The following is a 22994-nucleotide window of genomic DNA, read 5'->3' on the forward strand; positions in this document are numbered from 1 at the left end:
ATTGCAAAAACGTCCAAAATCGCTCCTCGTTGACTGGGGGTCCTCTCCCAATTATCGCTGCTGTCGCTTGGGCAAAGTTGATCCTCGTCCCTGCGGCAGCACACATCGCTACGTGTGACGCCGTAGGAACGAGGAACCTCTCCTTACCTGCCACACGCCAGCAATGAAGAAGGAAGAAGGTGGGCGGGATGTTCGTCCCGCTCATCTCCGCCCCTCCGCTTTGATTGGGCAGCTGCTTAGTGACGTCGCTGTGATGCCGAACGAACCGCCCCCTTAGAAAGGAGGCGGTTCGCCGGTCACAGCAACGTCGCCGAGCAGGTAAGTACGTGTGAAGCTGCCGTAGTGATAATGTTCGCTACGGCAGCGATCTTCACATATCGACATAACGATAGGGGCGGGTGCTATCAAGCTCGCCATCGCTAGCATCGGCTAGCGATCTCGTAGCGTGTAAAGCCACCCTAAGTTGTATTTGGTGTGAGACATCCCTTTATGTCCAAACTGGCACTGCCCATAGAGCATGGAAGAGGCAAAAAAGCATAGATATGCAAAAAGCTACTGGCACCACACTCAACCCACACGTCACTTCACTTGAGCTCACCACTGAGTCCACCGTACTCGTTAAAAAAGTATAATGGAAAATCCAAAAAGACAGATATACAACCACTCTGGCTGTACTTTAATGTAACCAGCGGGCAATAACATACACGTTAATAGCCTTATACATGGGTGAGATTCCAAATTCAATTATTCTCGTGATTAAAGAGCGAAAAAAAAAATATAGAAGCATTTTCCTTATTTTACATGCTCGATGCAGTAAAGTTCATTCTCGAGGATATGTCAAAAGTAAGAGTCCAAGTTCTTTAAGCCAAAAACACAATCTCACACGGAAGTGGTGGAGCCGCCCTGACCGACCGATTACGCCACAAAATACTTCTGTCAATACGTCAAGAACTGCAGTTACGTCTCTGCCTCACTACACCGGATTGCCTGTACATTGGCTAACATTGCAACTTAGCGCCATTGAAGTTAATGGTGCACAAAACGAGAGAGCAGATGTTTTGCTGTTTTTTTGAGTAAAGACGTCTTGTTTTAAGAAAGGGAATCTGTCAGCAAGGTTTTGCTATGAAATCTAAGAGAAGTGAAGGAAGGCTGTACAGACTTGTTCACCAATGAGCCCTATGTGCATGTATGACTTTGGGCGGGTGGTGCAACACTTGCTGGTTTCTTCAGGCCGGTGTCCATCGCCCCGCTGCCGATCCCCGTTGTAGACAAAGTAGTAAAACACGCAACACCAGATTTCTCTCTGCAAACCAAACTTGTTTACCTTATTCTACACAGCACTATGACAGACATGGCCTCACTTCTGACGGTTCTGCTGTCTATATTATTGTTGAGTACGCTCTCTTGACCTATCCCCACTATCTTGGATCTCGTCCTTAAGCTGTTGGGCACCTGCATCTCTGTTCCCCCTCTTCCTCACACAGTCAATCGCTTCTGGGCCCCCAACGGCTGTCTAGTCGTATGACTTCCCTGAGCCTGCCGGGGTAAGCTGTAGGCTATGGATCTCTCGAGATTACCTTAGGGTTCCCAGAGACTAGCCCTGACACCGTAGCCATGTCCTTTCTTACTCAAACTCCAGAACTGACTCCCAGCTCTCTGTAACCAGGAAGTCTCTCACTCTGCTCAACACTAGTTCCACCGACCAGTGAGCTGAAACTGACATTAACTGTTTCCATTGCTAAAAAAAGTCTATCTACATGACAATCCTGTATTTACTGCTTACAAATTACATCCTAAACCTTTACCTTACAATACATCCTACTTAACATTCCCCACTCTGCTATATCTGTTAAAACCTATGTCTTAATCTAAAGCTTATCTAATTAATATACTCCACTACAAATTATTATCCACATCACACTTTCCATGACCATACACTTTACATTGCTGGGGGCTCTAAAACCCAGTACAGAAGCATGATGTAGGGGCTGAAACCTTGATGATTCCAGCGATGTGTCTCTTGCTGGTCTGCATGCTTCAGTTCTGATAAAATCATAGTTTTCTTTACTGTAGATCTAGCAGTGCTCTGAATGCTGAGCCCTGTATAACCCTGCCCACACCACTAATTGGCAGCTTTATGTATACACTACATACATAGGCACGAGACACCTAATCCTGTAGTGATAGTCTCCTGCTGATTTAATTGAGACAGCAACAAACAGCCTAATAAGTGACTCATCACTGGAACCAGGGTCTCAACCCCTACAGATTACATAGCACAAACCTGCTGATAGATTCCCTTTAACTTTTTTGGAATTGAACCTTTAAGGTGGCCCCTTGCTAGTCATATACAGTACATATATTATTCTTTATATGTAAACACCGAGGTAAAGTTCCCTGTTTGCCTTAGACTATGAAAATAAAGCATTCAAATAAGCTGGAGAGCATGCAAAACTGAAATGAGGCTTAAAAAACCTGTCTGTTTTATGCAAATATGGTGAAATGATGTGCAAAGCGAGACTCAATCTACTCTGTATACGGCATCCAGTGTCCTGGCTCCTCCAATACAGAGAGTCGTAGCGGATCCTATGACAGTTATTAGTGCTCTTGTGATATTTATTAACGCTCAGCCTGAAATCAGGTAGGTGATCTTTTTGACTTATGAAGGCACCTTACTTAAAAACCTGTAAAAAATGTGCTGTATATAGGAAAATTGCTGTAATCCGGCTTCTAGTTGAGCAATTAATCAAAGTACAATTTTGGTGACTAATAAAAATCAAAACTAGGGTCATATATTTTGTGCGTTTGATTGTCTTCTATGCTTTTAATTAAGAAATGTTTATTATATATATATAATTTTGTATGTTTTCAATAATCCAGAATGTGATAATGATCAGGTCTCATTAATGCTGCTTTAAGGGAACCTGTCAGGTATAATATGCACACAGAGCCACGAGCAGTTCTGGGTGTATATTGCTAATCCCTGCATAACCCGTCCCTGTATACACTAGCATAGATAAAGAGATCCATAGAAAAAGTATTTATAAAGATCCTTTATGATATGCTAATGAGCACAGGGACTAGTGTTTAGTTGCTCTGATTAGTCCGCCCTCGTACCCTGTTAGCACGCTCACAGGGGCGTACTAATATGCTATTCAATACCCAGCATCATTGGCGATGCCGCATGGTGATTAAAGTCATACCTTCACTTTTCAGATTGGATCTTTGATTGAAGAAAAAACGTTAACAAAGGTCCTGAAGTTGGTGCATTCTTTGATTGACGTGTGCAGCGGGGCGGGCCTATATGGGTCGGATCCTTTGTGTAAATTCTGTGTCCTCCTGACTTGCCCCCTTCTCTTTATGTAAATTACACGCTGCACTGCAATTGCCGCTGTTGATGGCGCATGCGCATTGCAAGTGCAATGATGTCTTCCTTAAAATGGCAACGCATGCGCATACCAAGGGCTCTGGCGCTATTTTATTGAAGACATTGTAGAAAAGCTATGAGTGATATCGTCACATACGCAGATTGAATTTTTTTTTTATCATCTGCGCATGCGCCGATGACGCTTATAGTCAGTAGGCCCAGATAGCATTCCACTGGTAGAAGCAGAAGAGATCCAAGGTGCCACTCATTAAGAGCAAGCATTGTGCTATGTCCTTTAATTGATAAAGGGGTTTTCCAGGCTTGAGATACATTTCTGCAGATTGGCAAATCCTCCCAGTGTGAACTAAACACACTGTCAGGATTCTCTTTAATTACCAGATTAAGTAGGCCATCATGTGACCAGCAGTATGCAATCTATATACTGGCAGACACGTGCCAGCTGGATTATCATCTGATTCTTTCAATTTTCTCTTGAGAAAAATAGATGAGAATCTAGTTGACAAATTGAATACTGGCAGTCATGTGACCACCTAACGGATCTGGCAATTGAGGGGAATCCTCATAGTGTGCATAATGCACACTGTCAAAACTTGCCAAGGGGTAAGTAGAATTAATTATTAAGCTGTGTAACCAGGGATATACAGCGGCCACAGAGGGGCAAGTAAAGGGCTCCATCCTGTACTGCAGTAGGGTTAGATTGTCCCAGATGGAGGAGACCAGCCCACCTGCACTAGAGTGCCGCCATTAGAGGCTACCACAGAGCAAAGCAAAGATGCCTATACCAGTGAATGAAGAGTGCATATGCCATTAAGGTGACATTTAGTCATCCACAAGAGGCAAGGAGAAAAACCTGAGTAGTGTGAAATCTGGTACTTGACTGTAAAGGAGAACACCACGTCAATGATGGAGAAGAGACTGGTGTGAAGGACTCATCCCTAGTAATTGAATTGTACAGCAGTGCATTGCTGCCAAAGAGAGGTGACTGAGAGAGGGGCTGAAGCAAGCACTGAGAGAGCGCATAGAGAGACTGTACACCCAACGACTATGCTAGAGCAACCTGGGAGCTGCCAAGGAGATTGCCACAAGCCTGTGAACAGTGTTGCACGTGTTAGCCCACCATTGTTATTACCAACTGTATTCATGTGTTTAAACCAAACTGTTGCCTAGTGTGAAAACCTATAACCACCAAGTATGTTGCCTCTTGTAAGACTCTGTCACCGCAGTGCTTGCATCTTCACAAGTAAAACAGTTCCTAGGCGGTCTCCAATGTAAGTCCGAATTCCTTCCTTTATCCCTGAGAGGGAAACGACTCTACCATTAAAGGGAATCTGTCATCAGGTTTTTGCTACCTCATCTGAGAGCAGCATAATGTAGGAAAAGAGACCCTAATTCCAGCTATGCATCTCTTATAGCTAATCCCGCCCAAATCACAGCTCATTGTGTACATTGTCTATTGACTGTGAGTTGCTTATCAGTGGGGGGGCATGGTTGGACTACTGCTCTTGAGTCTGGTGGTCCAAGCAGTGATAATTTGCTGGTGATAAATCCTTCATTGTGTGGAAACAACAGTACACAGCCTAGTAAGTGACACATCCCTGAATTCATTGTTTTAACTCCTATATCATGCTGTCCTCAGATTACATAGCAAAAATCTGCTGACATATTCCCGTTAAGTTCCATAGAATCCTATATACTTATCAAACCATTCAAAACCACCCTGTTTCGCACACTTTTCTGTATGTTATGGGGATGTGGCACACAATTTGGCATTGAAGGATTAAATAAAAAAAACACATTTGTCTCAAGAAGAACAATTTGATGTTCATAATATAGCCAGATATTAAATGGGTTGTCCAGGTTTAACACGAAAATCTGCAGTCACTCTATGTGACTGTAGACTTGTGAAACTTCACAGCATGAACAGTGTGCACTGTCAGGATTCTCCGGTGCTAGACCGAAAAGTCATGTGACCACAAGTATGTGATATGCTTACTTCTGGCTACATTCCAAAATTGGTCTGTTGTCGCCATCATGGACTCTGAACATGGCCTGCTGCTCACCGCCACTGCCTTTCTGCTAAAAACTCTGTACTGGCCATTTTTCCCTCTGTTCTCTTAAGTGGCCAGTGCATGCCCTTCTTCCAAGTCAATATCTTGCCAGGATTTTTGAAGGTTCCTTTCCCCAATGCTCATTTCTTGAGGTTCTTTTTTTAGTCCCTGCATATTACAAAGGTGTTCTTTAGTTTGTCTACTGGGATATTGACTTTAACACATTTTCTGTCCTTGTCCATCAATCGGCTGCCTACCATGGCCTGATGTGTGTCTACGGTTGTATGAGAACTATGCCTGCCTGTCACATGTGACTAGGGGACACAGGGAGACTTGGCCCTAAGACTGGGGCTCCTGCGCTCACCCACACCCCGGAGGTACCCTTAAAGGTAGGGAGGTCTGGGCCCTCGACCTGGCCCTGTCTCCTGTCTGGCACTGACCTAGTACCCCACACACCCTTACCTACGGGTGGGCTGGAAAGAAAGTATTAAACCTCCCACAAGACAAAAACAAGGGGGTAAAGCTGAAACTCACGCACACATCAAATTTGCACAGAGGGGAGACAATAAGACACTGGAGGGGATAAACTAAAGGGGTAGGAGAAAGTCACCACAAGGAACTTTTCATATAGCGCAAACAACAAGTTGCTGGTCACCAAAAGGAAGATCGCCACGGATGGCGGGATATCGCAACAGTTAAGCAAATACTATCTTCAGTGATAACTTAGAAAATTCCCCAGACTTAAGTGGGAGAAGACCAGCCGAAGATGGTGATTAGCAACCTGGTTCTCTGAGTAGCCACACACTGCTCCAGGAGGCATTCACTCCTAACATGCCTAAGGCCTGTTTCACACGTCAGTGACAATTTTTATACGTACCAGAATCATGGATATACGCAGACCGATAAAAATCAATGGGTCTGCGCACACATTAGAGATTTTTCACTGATCGTGTCTTTGTGCGGCGTAAACACGTGTCCGTGTTTCCGCACGGAGACATGTCCGTTTTTTTCTGGCATCACTAATTTCACACAGAACGCACAGTTTGTACATACCAGAAAAACACGTACATTTAAAATAAAAAGCTTTTTAAACAAACCCGTCACCAGCGATGCTGTCTCCGGCCGCTGCTGTCTCTGCTTCCATCCCAGCTAATTATTCTCATGCATATGCAGTTATGCACTGCACAGCCGACCCGGAAGTAGCTGCAGAAGGGAGACAGCGGCGGCCGGTCACAGGAGAGTCGGAGATTCAGCACCACGGACAGCAGGAGCGTGGACAGGTGACTTTGGAGTACCTGATCTCCATATGCTATCATGGATCACGGATTGCACATGGAGAACACTCGTGTGCCATGAAATCACGGCACACGGAGGGACATATGCGTTTTTAACACGTCAGTGAAAAACGTCTGTCTTTTTCACTGATGTGTGAAAGAGGCCTAAAGCCATGGTAATAAAACAACCGACGCCCGGCACAGCAGAGGTCCTATATAGAATGCAGGTTGCCTGTTGGATTCTGAAGTGTGCACAGAGTCCAGCCTGGTAGTAGCAACTGTGGGTGCCGATCCGGGTAGCGCATGATAGGTTGTTTGTTGGATTCAGTAGTGAGGACAGAGTCCGACATGCTAGTAGCGGATCCAGACCACACATGACACCACCATGATCTTTACCTGCCTGACTACGCTTGAATTCTTCTGTTTTGATGACATGCATATGAATCCACGACCTTTAGCTATTGTTAAAGGGGTTTTTCCCAAAATTACAATCAACCTCTTATCTATGGGACAAGATTCCTAAACCTTTCCTAAATTTAAGATGGGCAAAACCTTATTCTCTGGATTTCGGAGCCAGATTCAAGGGATCCTGGTGGCCAAAACCCCCCAGTGATCATCAAGTAAGATGATAATTTGCTGTTTCTTTTTAATGTGCATGTGTCTTTCGTTGAACTTAGCTTGTAAGTTGTGTATTCCATTATTTTCAGGTCTCCAGTGAATGATGTCATATCTGAAAACCTCACAATTTGACTGCAAATTCTGACTGTCTAGTGCAAGACGAAGATTTTCAATTACTCAAATATTAGGGTCAGTGACACAGGACTTGGCGGATAACAAAGATTATTGACTCTATCATATTACCACCTATTGTGTTCAGTCAATAATACTGAATGAGGCTGCGTACGGTGACACTAGTAGTGTGTAGTCCATTGTCATCTGTTGACTCCATCCACCATCAACGTAATGATCTTCTACCTCGTCTTGTTGTTAAGGTTTAATGAGAGGGTCGTGCTGACGACCTCTGAGCCTGTGGCTTACCAAATATTTAGGAAGCCAGGAGAATTCATGATTGGAGGTTTGTTTCCTTTTCACACCAAGGTTGATGACTTCGAAAGCCATTGGAAGCCAGAACCTCTGAACTGTTCCAGGTAAGACTTGAAATAACTCCGTATGGACAGTAGATTGCCGATTGCATGATTGAGGGACCTGGTCACCTATCCCTTCCCACCACAACTGTTCTGGCTGTTGAAAGGAGCCATGGTTATAGGGTCTATGGAAATACTGAAGCCTACTTTTGTGGTGTGGTCATCTTTTCTAGCCATTGGTGGTAACCGAGTGGTCACCAGTCAATCACTTATTACCTATGCCATGGATAGATAATACATGAAACCTCAATATTGCCTTCTTAGACCAATTATCTTATGGGTGATGGTTCCATGCATGTAACCCTTATATTAGGGAGGAACTGCTGACCCTAAACAGACATCTATGGTGGCCGATAATTACTGCATTCAGTTGCAGACTGAAAAGAGAGACGATTATGTGGCACCATCTATTAAGCTTAATCATGACCACTTCTTAACTAGTTATATAGTTGGGTGCAGCTGCTTCACCGGAGACCCCTGTGGACCCGGTTGGTGGGTCTCACAGAATTTTCTGTTTCCACCTGATGGTTAAATCCTTAAAGGGGTATTCTCAAGTTTTCAAATAGCTTGAATCAGCTAGACAGCATTAAAATAAGCAAGTCTGCAATTGACTTACCTTTTCTTTTTGCTGTTATTCTGCTCCTGTGAGTGCTTTTATCTTACTTAGTGTATAACTTGTGTCCATGGAGACTGGCTGAGAGTGCCTGGCTGAGAGTGTGCAGTAGTTACATTCCAGGAGAAGGGGTTAACTCCTAACATCCCAGCCACCTCTATCCAGCCCATTGATTTATATGAGAGGGGGTTAACCCCAAACATCCCAGCCACCTCTATCCAGACCATTGATTTCTATGAGAAGGGGTTGACTCTTAACATCCCAGCCACCTCTATCCAACCCATTGATTTCTATGAGATGGGGTTGACTCTTAACATCCCAGCCACCTTTATCCAACCCATTGATTTCTATGAGAAGGGGTTGACTCCTAACATCCCAGCCACCTCTATCCAGCTCATTAATTTCTATAAAGAAGCTGGCTGCTCACAACCCTCCCTCAAAGTTTCTGAATATGATAAATCTGCAAAATCAACTGCCCTGCAGCTTTTAGTGCTGTCCTCCTAACCAAGACTCTCTTGCGATCAGCAGCTGTGTGCTTATTCAAATGCCCTGTTATCTCTATGAGTGAATATAGTAATAATAGTGTAGACTCAGAACTAACCACTGATAGCTGAATGTGTTACAGCAAAACTTGTCCTGAGCTTTGTTGTTCTGCTAATAATACAGTTCTACTATTTGCTAGAGCTATCACTCAAGGAGGAGAGCACGCCCTACAAGAAACCAGGAAGTAAGGAGACTACAGCACTCTGAGCTGCTCAAGAGACAATTTGAGAATACCCAGTTGAGAACAAATATTAGCAAGGATCCCACTTTATGACACCAATAAATTTGGGTATATTAAAAGGAGTCATTGAGAGCCAAACTTACCAGCCAGTGAAACAAATGGTGTAATGTATAGTTGGTTCTCTGTTCTGCCTAATAGACTGTGTTCTAGAAGAGTACCTGATAGAGTATATTGCCAGGGCCGGCTGCAGGTTTTTGTGGGCCCCAGGCAAAAGAGTCTCAGTGGCCCCCATACACACACAGACACACACAGATATGTACACATACAGGTGTATGTACATATACAAATTTCAAGACAAATTCACAAATACTGTATATATATAAACATACTTAAATATATGAACAGTCATACACACTGACATACATAGACAGTCATGCATGCACACAGACAGACACATTAGAGGTATTCTTAATACGGGGAGTCCAACAGCAGCCTCACCTCCCCCAATTGTCTCCCCCCAGGCATGTGGCTGTGCAGGGCGTACTGCTTGATGGCAGTCACTAACAAACATGGCCGCGCACAGTGTATACAGACTGCTGTATATACATTACAGGGAAGGCTGGGAGCATACACAATACTGGGGGGGGGCAAACAGCTCTGCGAGGTATACAGCACTGGGGTGGGGGACACACAGCTCAAGGGGGGGTATACAGCACTGGGGTGGGGGGGACATACAGCACTAGGGTGTGGGGCATACAGCCAGTGGGTGCGGACTACAGCACTGGGGTGGGTAGACATACAGCACTCGGGTGGGGGACATATAGCTCTGGGGTATACAGCACTGGGGTGGGGGGACATACAGCTCTTGGAGGGTATACAGCACTGGGGTAGGGAGACATACAGCCTCTGGTGGGGTATACAGCACTGGGGTGGGGGGGCATACAGCCACTGGGTGGGGTCTACAGCACTGGGGTGGGTGGACATACAGCACTTGGGTGTAGGTGACATACAGCTCTGGGGGGTATACAGCACTGGGGTGGGGGGACATACAGCCTCTGGTTGGGTATATAGCACTGGGGTGGGGGGACATACAGTTCTGGGGCAGTATAAAGCACTGGTGTGGGGGACATACAGCTTCTGGGGAGTATACAACACTGAGGTGGGGGGGACATAGAGCCTCTGGAGGACATACAGCACTGGGGTGGGTGGACATAAAGTTCTGGGGTTGTATATGTCGCGGGCGGGGAGGAGGGCCGCTGCGCTCACCGCGCTTGGGTCCGGCTCTGGGCTGCTGCTTGCTCGGCCGCTGCTCGGTGGCTCGAGCGGTGGGCCGGATCCGGGGACTCGAGCGGCGCTCCTCGCCCGTGAGTGAAAGGGGTGGTTTGGGGTTGGAGGGTATGGTCCGTGATGCCACCCACGGTTTGTGGTGAGATTGGGACACCACCGCTGCTCTGAACGGGGATCCCGGGAGCGATGACAGGGAGCAGCTGAGATGTTTTTCTCCCCTCCGTGGGTAGGGGGTTGGTGGTCCTGGGGCCCGGTGAGGTGTCGGGGGAGGCAGGGTTGGCGAGGTGCAGGGTCGCGGGGGCAGCGCGGTGCCTGACGGCACGGTGGTACTCACTCAGCCAATGATGAATACAGAGTCTCCGGTAAAATAAACGGCTGGATGGACGGGTCCCGTAGCCGGCTGCGGTGGTCACTCCCGGATGGGTGGTGGTGGCTGCCTTTCCCTGCACCTGCTGTGTGTCTTCGGTCCCGATGGCTTCCCACCGGTAACCCGCTCTCCAGCTTGGATGTGTGCTGGAGCAGCCCCTTTTGCCTGCAGGCTCCGGCCCTGGGAATTCCAGCTGTGGCGGCAGCTGTATTTCCCTTTCTCGGTTTGGACGGTTGCCTTCTATCGGGTCTTTGCTGCTAGGAAACCCCGGAGGTTCCAGTCGCTAATGGATTTGACCGGGTTAACGGCGACTCCAAGCCTGGTCGGGGTCCGTAGGCCCTGCCGGTTTGTGCTGGCTTCTCTTCGCTCCCCGGTTCGGTACCGGCGGGCCACCTCCCGTCCCCGGTCCTACGGTTCTGCGTCGATCGGCCTCTCCTGCAGACGGCCACCACCGTCTGCCAACCTTGCTCTTGGTGCCCGGGCCACGTACCCGGACACGGTCAGTCTGCTCTTTCTCCTCAACTACCACTTCTTGCTCTGTCACTTTCACTCTCCTTAACTCAACTCCAACTCTGCCCGAGCTTAACTGACTTCCTTTCCCGCCTCCAGGACTGTGAACTCCTCAGTGGGTGGGGCCAACCACCTGGCTCCACCCCACCTGGTGTGAACATCAGCCCCTGGAGGGAGGCAACAAGGATTTGTGTGTGACTGATGTGCCTATCTCGGGGTGTGGGGTGTGTTGTTGCAGTACCTGTGATGACCTGGCTTGTCCAGGGCGCCACATATACAGCAAAGGGAGGGACATACAGCACTCTGGTGGGGGGACATATAGCTCTGGTGGGGTAGAGAGCACTGGGGTGGGACGGCACACAGCTCGGCGGGATGCTGAGGTTGTGGCTCCTCTCTCTGCTCATCTATGAGACAGGAGAACCCTGTTTACTAGCTCCGCCTACAGATTATTTTCAATGCACCTGTACACAGTGTTCAGCAGTGACCACTGTGTGTAAGTGTGGATTTAAAGGGCCAGCAGGCAGAAAAGTACGGCTACTGGCCCAAGCACCGCGGTCCCTGGAAACCGGCCCTGGGGCCGCAATAATTCATCACCGCTCCTGCCGACGGCGAGTTGGCACCCCCCGGCGATCCAGGGCCTTGGCACTTGCCCGGGTGCGCCGGATGCTGAGGCCAGCCCTGTATATGGCCGTGATACAGATACAATATTAAATTGTATACAGAGTAACCTAATTTAGAACTGAATCCGAAGAAATGTAAAATGTCACCGCATGTGCCGCCTTTACTCTAGATGTCTTCTTTTCAAAGCGTTTACAATTTTTGCAACTTATAGACCAGTTTATTGCCCCGGCCGATTGTCCTTGACGTCTCATTCAGTTTTACGACACAGAGAACTGCACACTCGTTCAGTATTACTGCTGACTATACGAAGCTGGAACAATGAGCCCTAAAGAGAAGAACATTAGGATTCTTTAAGCACGGATAATAGGGGAAACGGCCGTGTTATAACATACACAAGCATTTTCGGAAATCAATTGACACATTGGCAGTAAACACTAGAGATATACATTTCAGTGCTGTAAACCAGTTAGGCTGTGTTAAATGTCACTGCGGCGCAGCCAACTGGAAGGTTCCCTGTATCACAACTGAGAATTAAAGGAATTGCGAAGGATTAAAAAAAACAGAAAACACCAGTCCCAAGCACAACCCAAGTGTAGGGCTATTATTGGAAGACAAAACAACAATCAAGCTTTTCAAACCTTGTTCCTTAGTGGTCTCCGGCGGCCTTTGTTGTTTTTTCTGCAGAGGCGCCATATCGTACATCCATTTGATTGCTGCAGCCACTCACAAGCATTAGTGGTGATGCTAGTGTGTTCAGCAACAAGCGATTGGCTGCAGTGGTCATGGTATTGTTACAAGTGAGTCTAAAGGGGAACAAGAGAGCACTGGAAATGTAAAAATTAGTTGTTCTTTAACCACATTTTCTTCATTTATAGTGTTTTTTTTTACTATTGTTGAAATGAGGAATTACATACTGTATATTGTGTTTCCTCAAAACTAAAGCCTGCTTTACACATTACGATTAAGCATACGATATCGTATGCGATCGTACCCACCCCCATCATATGTGCGGCACGTTCAATTTGTTGACCATGTTGCACAAACGATTATTTGCTGTCACACGTACTTACCCGTCCATACGACCTCGATGTGGGCGGCAAACATCCACTTCCTGGAGTGGGAAAGACATTCGGCGTCACATCGACGTCACGCGGCAGCCGCCCAATAGAAGCGGAGGGGCGGAGATGAGCGGGACGTAAACATCCCGCCCACCTCCTTCCTTCCGCATTGCCGGCGGGAGCCGCGGGACACAGGTAAGATCTGTTCATCGTTCCCGGGGTGTCACACACTGCGATGTGTGCTACCTCGGGAAGATTGAACAACCTCACGTTCAATTTTTAGGAATTGAACGACGTGCATGCGATGAACATTCAATCGCACATAGCTGTCACACATTACAATATAACTTACGATGCCGGATGTGTGTCACTTACGACGTGACCCCGCCGACGCATCGTAAGATATATTGTAGCGTGTAAAGCCCGCTTAAGACAGGACCTTAGATTTTTTTCTCCAATCTGTCTACTCTTCAGCTATAGATTCCTGCAATTAGGAGACTTTTGGTCACATGACGTGATGTCACAAAGGTCCCTAAACAGTGCTATCATCAGAATATAAACGGTGGGGTACCTAGGAGAATGGGGGCCCTGTGAAATTGCCCATTTTGCTCTCTCTTCCCCCTTATGCCAGTGCTGCATACCAGCCTGTCTTCTGTTCAGGTCTTTTAGTCTCCTGCAATTAAGGACCTTTGCTTACATCATGGTCACATGACTGAAGTTCTCAAAGGTCCTTAAACAATCTTAACGTTGAAATACAAACAATGGGGTCCCTAAGAAAGTGGGGCCCGGAAAAATTATTCAGTTTGTCTCTACCTAACTCTGGCCCTGACTGTAACTAGGACTTATGTTTGGAGTAGGGCTTATATTTCAAACATTCTCCAAAAATCCTGTAAAAATCATGTTAGGTCTTATTTTCAGGGAAACAGGGAAAATATAAATATATATATATATATATATATAATGCATGGATGTGTTGGGTCCTCTAGAAGAGGAAATGCTCTTTGAAGCCATTCTTCACCATTGATTAAATATCAAGGTCATCAATTTGGGAGGGGGGGGCGGGAAACAATTATTAAGACGTTTTATTAAACAGACAACATTTTTAATAATTATTGGTTTTAATAAACATTTTTTGCTGCAGCTTGAATCCTACGGGTTTTCTCCAGGCTTTGGCAATGAAATTTGCTATGGAAGAAATCAACAATAGCACCGTCTTGCTCCCGGGAGAGACTCTGGGCTATGAGATCTACGACACTTGTCTTAACTCTGTAGCTATTCTACACCCTGTGCTGCTTTTCTTAGCTAGAAATGGGACAGAAGACGTGGAAGTGAGCTGCAACCTTACCGAGTACAGAACCCGAGTTCTCGCTGTGATCGGACCTTCATCCGTCGAGATAGCCACCGTCTCCATGAAGTTTTTCAGCACCTTTCTAATTCCACAAGTAAGATAACAGTAATTTTTGGCATATATCTTTGGAATATCAAGTATAACTTTACACTACTTATCACTTGGCTCATTTTTTAGGGGAATTTATTAAGGGTTTTATACTAATTTTTGGGGTCCAAAAAGTCACAAATTTTTGTACATGTCATTTCGCTTTGGGTAAAAAAAAAAATGCTCCATGCACTGTTGTGCCTTGCATCTTTCCGATGAAGGACACAGTTGCAACAGTGTCTAAAATGTACTAGTTAAAAAAATGCAGAGGCGCGAAATAGGGTCTTATCCAGGTAAAACAGTACCAGCTGCTGCAAAATCCAGGGAGGATTTGAAGAAATGCCAAGGAGGATGGATTTATTTTGCGCTTCTGATGAATGGAATCTAAGGGGCACTTTGCACACTACGACATTGCAGGTGCGATGTCGGTGGGGTCAAATTGAAAGTGACGCACGTCCGGCGTCGCAGGCGATATCGTAGTGTGTAAAGCCTTTTTGATACGATTAACGAGCGCAAAATCGATGTAATCGTATCATCGGTGCAGCGTCGGTCATTTCCATAATTTCGGAAGGACCGATTTTACGATGTTGTTCCTCGTTCCTGCGGCAGCACACATCGCTGTGTGTGAAGCCGCAGGAGCGAGGAACATCTCCTACCTGCGTCCTGCGGCTCATGCCGACAATGCGGAAGGAAGGAGGTTGGGGGGATGTTTACGTCCTGCTCATCCCCTCCGCTTCTATTGGCCGCCTGCCGTGTGACGTCGCTATGACGCCGCACAACCCGCCCCCCTTAATAAGGAGGCGGGTCGCCGGCCAGAGCGATGTTGCAGGGCAGGTGAGTGCATGTGAAGCTGGCGTAGCGATAATGTTCGCTACGGCAGCTATCACCATGATATTGCAGCTTCGATGGGGGCGGGGACTATCGCGTGCGACATCGCAGCATCGGCTTGCAATATCGTAGTGTACAAAGTGCTCCTAAGAGTCGAGATATCACAAATACATGTGATTGTCCTGATGAAGAACTCAGATGGAGTCTGAAACACGTTGACAAATATACCAATATTCGAGATATCTCGACTCTTTGATTTTATTAATCAGCAGGGCAAACTAAATCCATCCTCCTTGGCAATTCTTCAGTGACTCAAAAGGATAATAAATGTGGAACAATGTGTGCAAGACAGTATTTTGTCTTCATGACCTCCATTAAATCCAATAAAGTAAACATATATAGTATGCTTTGTGTGCATTTGATTATTTTTACATTGGTAGTGCCTCATCATAAGCATCTTCATGTTTATTTTCCGCTTTGGATAATCTCTACTTGTTAAAGTGTCCTTTATTGACAAGTGTAACGCCTACGGCCGCTGCATGCAGGGGCAGCGAGCAGGATAGGTGGATCCACTGGACCTCAGGGGGACCCAGGCTTACCCTTTAGTGGGTGGGGCCTAACTAAGCGCCCACCGCAAGGCGGACACCAGGTACCACTCCCAGGGCAGTTACCGGTACTGTGGTAGCTGACCCCCAGGGCAGGTAACAGACATAGGAATAGATGTGTACAGGCAGGGTGACTGAGGCAGGCTGGACAGGTGGGTATGGACAGGAATGGTGGGTGGGCATGGCAGGTATGGGAAGGCAGGTATTGGAGACGGACACATGGATAACAGGACAGAGGCTCAGGACCTGACAACTAGTTAGGTATCAGACTGACTGACTATCTAACTGAAGGCGTTGCTCAGGCATCTCCCCTAATGGGAGGCTGCCTTGAATACACTATGCCTCTCAGCCTATGGCTGAGAGGCATTTCCTGGAAATAGTACTCCGGCCCTTTAGAAGGAGCGCCGGTGTGCATGCGCGCGTCTTAGGCTATGTGCGCACGTGTGCGTAATTCATGCAGTTACGCTGCGCTTTGTAGCGCAGCGTAACTGCATGCGTCCTGCGTCCCCTGCACAATCTATGGAGATTGTGCAGGGGCCGTGCGCACGTGGCATATTAGAACGCAGCGCTTCGGCTGCTGCCCGAATCGCTGCGTTCTAAGAAGTGACATGTCACTTCTTCCGTGCGCTTTGCCGGCAGCCCCTGCTCTGTCTATGGCAGGAGCTGCAGGCAGAGCGCACGTTCTCGCCGGCACCATGCCCTTCAGAACGCAGCTTTTCAGCTGCGCTCTGAAGCGCACCTTTTCGGTGCGGTGCAGAGCGCACACGTGCGCACATAGCCTAAGGTGCACTCCTGGGAACCCTGTGGCGCATGTACAGGTCCCGGGTGGGGAAGGTGGCAGAATCACACATGGATGGCTGGGGGAGTGCAGGGAAGGACGAAACATCCAGGGCGGTGAGTAAGTCAGTGTCGTCTCTGCAGAGACCCCGGCGCAACAACAAACTGATCACAAGTTGTCCCGATGCGGAGTTGGTTGACTCTAAACTCTTGAATAACAAGTCTTTTAAATTCCTGCAGTAAGAGAAATATGCAATACACAATGCCCATTGGTATTAATGGGCTAAGTACTTTGCTTTGAACTTTGACTAAAGGCCTTCAGACACATTAGATTATAGTTGGTCAAAGCCATCGATTTTGGTGAGTTTAGATGTCAATCTAACATGTATACCGGCCTCCTGCCTCTTTCAAAAAAGACAAAATCGGAAGGAAATTCAAAATCATGAACCTTTTGTTTTCCCGTCAGATAAGCCATTGACAGCAGCTTATTTCACTCTACCCATAAAGAACCCATAAAAGCTCAGTCAAGAGTTTATATGTTTGTAATAGGGTATTTCAAAGAAGACCTGTTGGCAAGTCAAAAGTGCCCAGCTTTTGCTATTATTTTATTCCTAAAGAGTCACACTAGGTACCAGGAAGTACCAAGCGATCCGCGAAAGGGGAGGGAAACCCTGTGACTAGTGAAGGGTGACCCCTGAGCAAACCTACTGCTGGTCCCTGGGGTCCCTCACCATCCTAGAGAGGTTCCGCACCTATGCCCTGAGCTGGATACCTGACCCTAGGTATCCCTAGTGCTGGGCCCTAAATAGGGAATGGGTGGGATGAGCTCTTCATCAACCCCACTAAACACTATAGATGACACAAGGAGGACACATGGAGGAAAAAAGCATGAACTACCTATCTACAGATGACACAGGTAAAAGTTCAGCAAAGTTTTCAGCAATGATACCACAGAGGAATACAAGTCACCTGCTTGCAACCAGAGCTAGAATAGACTTAATAAAATCACCAGCACCAGTCTAAGGAAGGAAGGGGTATTTAAGCATCAAGAGAATACTGATGATCAGCAGCTGGGTGGAAGGCGAGCTCCTGCTGGGTCTAAAAGGGAAACAGATGAATCCAGCAGGAAAGCCACCTATACCAATGAATACTGACAGCAGGAACAATGGAAAGTCAGGGAGCATTTTATTGCCAAAAACCACATGACTGTCTCCAGTGACACATCCTTGTCATAATGCTTCCGTGAGTAGTCCATTTTTTTTTCAAAATTCAACATATAGTTTAAAAAATATGGCCAATTTTATTTCTTTAGCAAGGGGGCGTGGTTCATAAGATCCTCAGGGGCGTGTATTCAGGCTCCTATGCATAATTACTCTGTTAACCACAACTCCTTGATAAAGGCCATAAAAAAGCACTTAATGAGAACTCCCATATCTCTAGAACTATATGGCAGATTTAAATAAAATATATAAATAAATAAAAAATAAAAAATAATAATAAGGGGAGCAGCAAGAATAAAATATCAACAAAAATAGGTCACATTTGACGTCCTCTTTAAAATGGGTTTTGTGAATTTGACATCCCCTTTCGGAGTGTAGGTACTGGTAGAAACATTGTATGAGGAAATTGCGTCCCCTTAGGTAAGGTGTCAATACTTTTGACGACATCTCAGTAGGATGTTTTCAATATGCGCTTATTTTTTTCAGATCAGTTATTCCGTGACTGCTGATGTATTTAGCGATAAAAGCATTTATCCAGCCTTCTACAGAACTGTGCCAAGTGATCAGAAGCAAGTGTATGGTATGGTGGCATTGATGACATTCTTCAAATGGAATTGGATAGCTGCAGTGGCCAGCGAGGACGATTATGGCGAAACTGCTCTCCGACAGTTCTCTTCTTTTGGCATGGCCAGTGGTATCTGCCTTGCTTATGAAGGTCTAATTCCAACGTACCTCTCCACCTCTGACACCAGTACCGTTATTGAGGAGATATTAGACAAGATTGAAAAGACTGATGTGGAAGTAGTGCTGGTGTTTGCATCATTGACTCAATCAGTCGCATTCTTCAAGGAGGTTATTGTGCGCAACATGACAAGGGTATGGATAGGAAGTACATCCTGGGTCCTATCACAAAGTATTCTTTCCCTGCCGGGCATCGAACGTGTCGGCACAGTCATTGGTTTCTTTCCAAGTGCCCATACTGTTTCGGGATTTGATATGTTTTTAAGAAATATGATCTCACAGACATATACACAAAACATCAATGATGGCTTCCAAAGCATCGCCCTAGAACCTGATAAAGTCCCAATCATCTTGAACCCACTCACAGCTTTGCATGCACACAGCGTATATATGGCGGTTTACGCAGTGGCGCACGCATTACATAAACTTCTAAACTGCACCTCTGTGAAATGCAACAAGCAAGACTCTAACATCTATGCGTGGAAGGTAAGCCATTTTACATGTTCTCTATTAGTGTAAATGTCATGGCATGGACTAGGGGAGGTCTGGCGTGAGCGAAAACACACACCAACAGGGGATACACAACAACAAACAAGGGGTACACCATAGACACTTTAACAACAGAGGGCCCTAGGACTAATAAGGCTAGTACCTGCCGCTGTACCCTGCATTCTTAGACAGTCCCTGTACAGGTTCCTCACCTGTCGCTAAGCAGGAATACCTGAAGCCCTGAAAAGAACCTACAAAGGTCCTGGCTAGTGAGTGGGCAGGTGAATGATGCTAGCCCCACTGCTGCACTGAAACAACACACCAATATTGAGTCAAGAATGGAAAATGACTCAAGTCCTGAATTTGTCACTAGTCTCACTATGCAGAGAGACGACCGTGACAGTAATATGTATGTGTACCTCATGCCCATTGCTAAAATGCCAATTTGCACTCAATGAACTGGTGAAACTAAAAGCATAAAAAGTCCCTATTTATCTTTTTTAATTCGGTAGTTGCTGGAGAAGGTGAAGAACGTGGACTTCTCCATCTTCAACACATCGTTCAAGTTTGACAGTAGTGGGAATCCTAATACTGGCTATGATATAGTGACCCATAGTACGTCTTTGATGGGCTTCTCCAAAATTGGATCCTACAACACAGAAATGGACCTGAATAGTACTCTCATTAACTGGGGAACCCCTATGAATGTGGTAAGTTGTGAAACCAATAAAAATGGCAGCTCTGGTTAAATCTCTATAGATGTTGTGGTTGATACAAATTTCCAGGTGGCCATGTTAATCCTAGATATTTTTTTGGCCAGCATTGGTTTTTTTTCCAGCAAGGAAATCAAATGATAGTGTTATTTTCTTTTTTTTTCGGGAGGAAAAAAGTGTGGGCAAATAAGTGTTTTTGTATTATAGATATTGTGATTATTTTATAGTTTGTTTTGTGTTGTCATTTTTAGCATTTGGTTTCTACTTTTGGACATGTTTTCCATTTCCTTCTATTGTGACCATAGTGTTTATGTGACAGTAACATACAAAAATACGTATAACCCCCACCGAAAAATGGACTAATACGAGTAAAAGATTTTGTACCTGATTGATAGAGCAGAAGTCCATGGCATTTTGAGGATTGTCAACTAGTCTCATTCCTGTCACCCTCGGTGATATGGTTGGACTCCTGTGCCAAGTGTTATATAGGTTGACATCTTTGGTATGTCTACTCTCCAATAACTTTTGTAGACGCCAACAGCTGCAGACCCTCATACATGGGACAAAAAGGTCACATGTGGCTTCCAAACATCTGTGTCATACTCGTCACCTGGGGGATGGTACTGTAGCAAGCTGAAGTGGACCCACTGGACCACAGGGAGACCCCAGGCCTACCCTAACGTTGGGTAGAGGACCGGGACTGTGGCAGCTGACCCCCAGGACAGAGGCAGACGCAGGAGCAGGAAGGACAGAGTCTCAAGTGCAGACAGGGACCACCAGGGTGGATCAAGGCAGGTAGCACTGGCAGGATGGACAGGCAGAGTCTATAGCACCAACAGGGGAGGACAGACAGGCAAAGACACTAACAAGGCAGATGGCAAGGCCAGGGCTGGACGGGCAGGCAGAGTCTCCAATGCCAACAGAGTAGTCAGCCTCCAGGTGCAGACTTGGCAGGACTGGAACCAGATGCCAACAAGTAGGATGGGCTGGTAGCCAGGAACAGGCAGGACAGGACTAGAACCAGGCACCCAACAGGGCGGAACAGGCTGGGATCAGGTAGGGGCAGGACAGGCTGGACCCAGGTGCTAACAGGTAGGAACAGGACTGGATACAGGACAGGATGGGAACAGACAGGACAGGCAGTAACAGGACGGAACAGGACCAGGTGAAACAAACTGACTCACAGGAACTATGGTGTTGAACAGGCAACTCTCCTAGTGGGAGATTGCCCTAAATACCCAGTGTCTCTCAGCGATAGGCTGAGAGACACTTCCTGTCAGTGGCCCTACGATCATTCCCCGAGGTCCTGTGACACGCGTACAGACTCTGGGTGGCGGGCAGCAGAGGAACCCATGTGGATGAGTGAGCAGGGACACCAGGCAGCAAGGGATCCGGCTGCGGTGATGAGTCAATGTGCATCCCTGCAAGGGAACGAGAGGAAGGGATGCCGCATTACAGTTTGGCAGGGAAAAACGGGTAAAAAGTTGGAGGTTAATCATTGAGCGCTTATCAAAAGGTCTTATTGCTTCTCAAAGGTTCCAGAGTCTCAATGTTCGGGAAACTGTCTACGAGGACAAGTAAGGAGAGTGAAGGGAACCCATTCCTGCTGTTTCGACTGCATTGATTGCCAAGAGGGAATGTTTCAGTCAAGTGAAGGTAAACCAATAATATTGTACAGAGAAGTGTTAGACCTGTATGGATGACGTTTGACTGACCAAATTTTTACTATTCTTCTTACAGATGAATATCAATGTCAGTCATGTCCCAAGGGTCAGTGGTCTTATGTTCGAAGCACCAGCTGTAGCAATCCAACCTACATGTATCTACAGTGGAAAGACCTCTCTGTTATATTTCTTCTGCTCTTATCCTTTGTCCTCCTTTCTCTGATCCTGGGAACAATCGTTCTCTTCTTTCAGCACAGAGGTAGTCCACTGGTTAGAGCCTCCGGAGGTCACATGTGCACCTTCGCTCTCCTATCTTTGTTGGTTGTCACTTTGAGTATCATCCTTTTTATTGGTAAGCCTGTTGATTTTGTGTGTCAGTTACAGCAACCACTCCCAGCTCTGGGGTTTACGTGTTGCTTGTCAACATTCTCCATCAAAGCCCTCCAAGTCATGTTGGTAACAGATTTTAAAGATGTTCCCCAAAAATATATCCAATGGCTAAAAATCAAAGGAACATGGGCCATCTTGATATTTAGTATCATCATCCAGGGCTTGTTTTGTACATGGTACATACTCACCGCACCCTCGTTAAACCAAAATGAGCAAGTCACTTTCCTCTATAAGTACCTTAAGTGTGAAATTACCAATGTTCTCAACTTCTTCTTGATGTTTGGGTACAATGGAATACTTGCTCTCATCTCCTTCATGTTAAATTGTGTAGCCCAAGCTCCCCCCGGTCAGTACAGCCTGGCAAGAGATATCACATTCTCCACGCTGGCCTATTTACTGATATGGATCGTCTTTGTTCCTGTCTATGCTGAGGTCACAGACGAAAAGCAACTTTTGCTACAAATGGTTGTGACTCTGGTGAGTTCCTTTGGTATAATGTTGGGTTATTTTGCTCCAAAATGTTATATTCTTTTGATAAAACCAGAAATGGCATCAGAAGAATATTTCAAAATTTATAATAATTAATGAATCAATTGCCTGTCACAATAAATTGGTTTCTACATACAAAAAAAAGCATTTATCTTTTTTTGGGGGGGAAAGAAAAAGGGGAGGGATGGGAAGAAGCAGTAATAGACCAAGCTCACACTTCTCAGATTTGTTGCAGATTTACATTCCGGATTCTGCATTACAACATGTCATGATGACTATGGGATAGAGGGGAAACGAGGCTCCTAAGCTGTCCCTCATTTAGGGGACCCAATGCTATCCCTAACCTCAGGGATACTCCTAATGGTGGAGATGACTGAGTCTCCTTCCTGGCCTTACTCCTGACCAGTCCTGATCTGATGATCTGATGTTCAGGGAGGGACAGGAAAGGAGTGATATGAAACCCACAGATAAAGAAAGACAAGGGAAAACCAAAACTCTGTTACACAGCACGTACACACAAAGGTTAAGACAAAAAGAGATTCAGGAGGAAAAACAAGAGGAGGAAGGAAGCTACAAAAAACAACAGGGGTAAACTCCACAACTGCACC

At 46.1% G+C, this 22994-nt stretch overlaps 1 protein-coding gene across 1 annotated transcript; it reads left to right on the plus strand.

Annotated features, from left to right (window-relative positions):
* Positions 1 to 834: 834 nt before the first annotated feature.
* On the plus strand, positions 835 to 22482 carry TAS1R3 (taste 1 receptor member 3). The gene is made up of 7 exons (XM_075327326.1): positions 835 to 843; positions 7629 to 7858; positions 14177 to 14477; positions 18387 to 19127; positions 19643 to 19840; positions 21379 to 21499; positions 21584 to 22482. The coding sequence occupies exons 1-7, from the start codon at positions 835 to 837 to the stop codon at positions 22480 to 22482; spliced, it is 2499 nt and encodes an 832-aa protein (XP_075183441.1).
* The last annotated feature ends 512 nt before the right edge of the window (positions 22483 to 22994 follow it).

Source organism: Anomaloglossus baeobatrachus, chromosome 11 (assembly GCF_048569485.1).
Source record: "Anomaloglossus baeobatrachus isolate aAnoBae1 chromosome 11, aAnoBae1.hap1, whole genome shotgun sequence".
In the NCBI taxonomy this organism is placed as follows: Eukaryota; Metazoa; Chordata; class Amphibia; order Anura; family Aromobatidae; genus Anomaloglossus; species Anomaloglossus baeobatrachus.

Excerpts from the sequence above, each read along its gene's own strand:
- TAS1R3 (XM_075327326.1), top strand. Across the intron at positions 7,859-14,176 it reads GAACCTCTGAACTGTTCCAG|CTTGAATCCTACGGGTTTTC; the intron begins GTAAGACTTGAA and ends TTTTTGCTGCAG. Across the intron at positions 19,841-21,378 it reads GGGGAACCCCTATGAATGTG|GTTCCAGAGTCTCAATGTTC; the intron begins GTAAGTTGTGAA and ends TGCTTCTCAAAG.